The 2,967-nt window shown below is 30.9% G+C and overlaps 1 protein-coding gene across 1 annotated transcript; it reads left to right on the top strand.

The window, feature by feature from the left end:
• The first annotated feature begins 1,588 nt into the window (after window positions 1-1,588).
• On the top strand, window positions 1,589-2,406 carry LOC107932978 (uncharacterized). Its single transcript, XM_016865113.2, has one exon. The coding sequence runs from the start codon at window positions 1,649-1,651 to the stop codon at window positions 2,216-2,218; it is 570 nt and encodes a 189-aa protein (XP_016720602.1). The 5' UTR covers window positions 1,589-1,648; the 3' UTR covers window positions 2,219-2,406.
• Window positions 2,407-2,967: the final 561 nt, after the last annotated feature.

The raw sequence follows: 2,967 nt of genomic DNA, 5'->3' as shown, positions 1-2,967 counted from the left end.
TAAAAGTGGCAGACAAAAATTTGATTGAAAATTAAAGCATAAAACTCTCCTATCCACTTTTACAAATGTCGGTCAATAGTCATAAATAATTACAACCTACTTTCAAAATTAGTAAATTTATTAAAATTTACTCTAAAATTCGAATTAAATTATATTTATCAAATTATATTTCACAAATTAAAAAATTCACAAATAACGCTAAACTTATTCTATTAACAAATTCATTAAAAATTCAGAACTAATAATATTAACAATTAACTTTCATCAAATTAACTATAAAACTCGAATTAAATATTAAAAAGTTAACATTGTTACATTTGAATACCAAATATATAACATTTTTATCAAATATAGATATTAAAATGAACAAAAAATAACACAAATATCATATTAGGAAAATGTCAAATTCAAGTAATAAAAAATATATTAATTTTTTTAATTAAAGGCATATAGTATTAATTACCTATATCACTTATTACAATTTTTTTTTGGTGAAATACAAGAACAGTGCAAAGTCTAAACAACAAATAGGACTAGCACGATTCGAATCCAGATCACACTTAAAGCAATGAACACCCCAACTATCAGGTTATCACATTAATTCACTATTATATTATTATTTTTAATTAATATATATTATTCGTTAGCAGTGCACAAGGACCGCTCCTTGCTTCTTCCAAAAGAGGCTACACACCAACTCTACCGTCAAAAGTAAAAGTATTGAAATTTATCTTATAATAATCAATATTGTTAATTAATAATTCATTAATTAAACATCATCCAAAGCTTCAATTACAACCTTTTTTTTATCCGAGAATCTTTGGTATCCGATAACTACATTAAATTTAGAATAAATGCGAAGTTGAATTTCAAGACAAATTTATTCAGAATATGGGGTGTTTATACTTAATTTTAGTGTTAGCTAGGTTTTATCTTTCAATTTTATAGAGAACTCAATTGATTCACGGGGTTCAAGTAGCACTTTGTCATGAAGGGAATGTTAAGCATTTGGTCTTAGTGGGTTCAAAGTATTAGTGGGTAAGAACATTCTCACTTTACTTTTTTTGTTGATGGGAGATTGATCTTGGACCTTTTAATAGTGGAGGTATTGTGCTCGGAGTATTTATGCTCAGTTTTACTCTCATGTTTTGTCTGCCAACTTTGAAAAAATCTAACTGGTTCAGAGAATTTGGGAAGCACCTTATCACCAAAGAAATGTTAAGTATTTGACTTTAATGAGATTTGAAATCATGCTCTTATATAGTATTAATGAATAAAAACACTACCACTTAACTAAACAAGAAAAACCCAAACATAAACATTTCGACCATAATATTTCAATCCAAAATCCAACATCCCTCAACAAATCTGTTATTTTATTTTAAAAAAACCCAACTCCTTAACACTCAATGCTAAGCATAGTGGGACTCTTTGGTGACCTAATAATCAAACACAAAAACATCAAAGGAGCGTATGTGAAGACAAAAGATTAAAAAAAAAAAAGTGGAAACTTCAAAGATTAGAAAATTAAAGTACTCATTGTCTACTTTTTTATTTCTATAAAGAACATTTTCAATACTCACAGAAACAAATAATTTCTCCCACTTTGAATATCTTATCAAAAACCAACACCAAAAATCTTTACCAAATGTTGCTTAGAAATTCCATTTCCAACATCAAAAATTTCTTCAGAAAAACCCTACAAAGTTTCAAATCATTCTTCAGTGGCGGTGGTAATGAAACTAAACCATACCAAAAACTACCCAAAGCTTCTCCTTATTACCAAGACGACCTAGAAAAGTTCTACACCGAGTTCACTCGCCGGTGGGACGCCACCGCCGACAAGGGCAGCAAGGCAAAGAAGAAAAACAAGAAGAAGAAGACAATGTCATTGTCGTCAACTCAGTTTACAACACAAAGAAGAGAGGACATTGGTGAGTCCAATGTGGAGAAAAAGCAAGAATTACAAGGTTATACATTTTCAAAGGAATCTTCAGTGGCGCAAAAGCTAAAGGAGATAGAGATGATGGATGTGAGCAACGTGGATCATGTCCTTGATGTTGAAGAGGTACTTCATTATTATTCTCGACTTACGTGTCCGGCTTATGTTGATATCGTCGACAAGTTTTTTATGGATCTTTGCGGTGAGTTTTTTGGGCCGATTGGTTCTCCGGCGAGTGTTGGTTCGAGACCGAAGTTTGGATCAGTGAGACAATGATCGAACACTTGGTTTGGTTGTGTTTAGAGAGTTTTGTGACAGATGATCAAACATTGAAGTTGTCATGGTTTTTTTTCTTGTTCTATTATTAGCTTTGATCTTGTCTCTTTAATTGTGATTTAGTTGTGATTAACTCTGTTTAAAGTGGTTTATACAAGGTTTACTATTAAAATGGTGAACTTGAATAAGTCAGGTTTCTAAATTTATTTATTTTTTGGATAATTTCAAGTTTAAATTAATTTGGGTCTGATTTGTTTTTAAGTTTAGATAATTAGATTTGTTGCAAAGAGTCGTAGGGATGTTAAGTTTAGAATTATCGGTGAGGATTAGAGAGAAAGAGAGATAAGAGAGTTGAGTTAAGGGTATTTGAGAAAAGAGAGTGTATTGGTCCTCAATCTCGATGTCTATAGGCTTATAAGAAGGGAATGGCTTGATCATTCCCAACTATTTATGTACTGGTTCTAGACTTCTTAGAATTTAATCCATCTACCTTGTCATCATAGGTATGAACTGTTATGTCTGAACAACAAATATAAGTGATGTGTGAGTAGCATATATTTTATCCATGTTGAGGGTGTGGTCTCAATAGTACGGGTTGTGTGGTTTTGGGCTTGTGAGGTCTTAGGCTCATCATTAGCTTGAGCTCACAGATTACCTCTTAACCAAATAGCGGAGTCAAAAAAAAAAAGTGGGGTAAAATTAAATTGTATATTTTTACGATAATAAAAATGTATTTTTATTATTTTAAT

This window comes from Gossypium hirsutum, chromosome D07 (genome assembly GCF_007990345.1).
Source record: "Gossypium hirsutum isolate 1008001.06 chromosome D07, Gossypium_hirsutum_v2.1, whole genome shotgun sequence".
Classification (NCBI taxonomy): Eukaryota; Viridiplantae; Streptophyta; class Magnoliopsida; order Malvales; family Malvaceae; genus Gossypium; species Gossypium hirsutum.
The sequence above is the reverse complement of the archived record's forward strand: the minus strand, read 5'-3'. Positions and strand labels throughout refer to the sequence as shown.

Coding starts and splice junctions, on each gene's coding strand:
- LOC107932978 (XM_016865113.2), top strand. CDS start 1,649: ATGTTGCTTAGAAATTCCATTTCCAACATCAAAAATTTCTTCAGAAAA.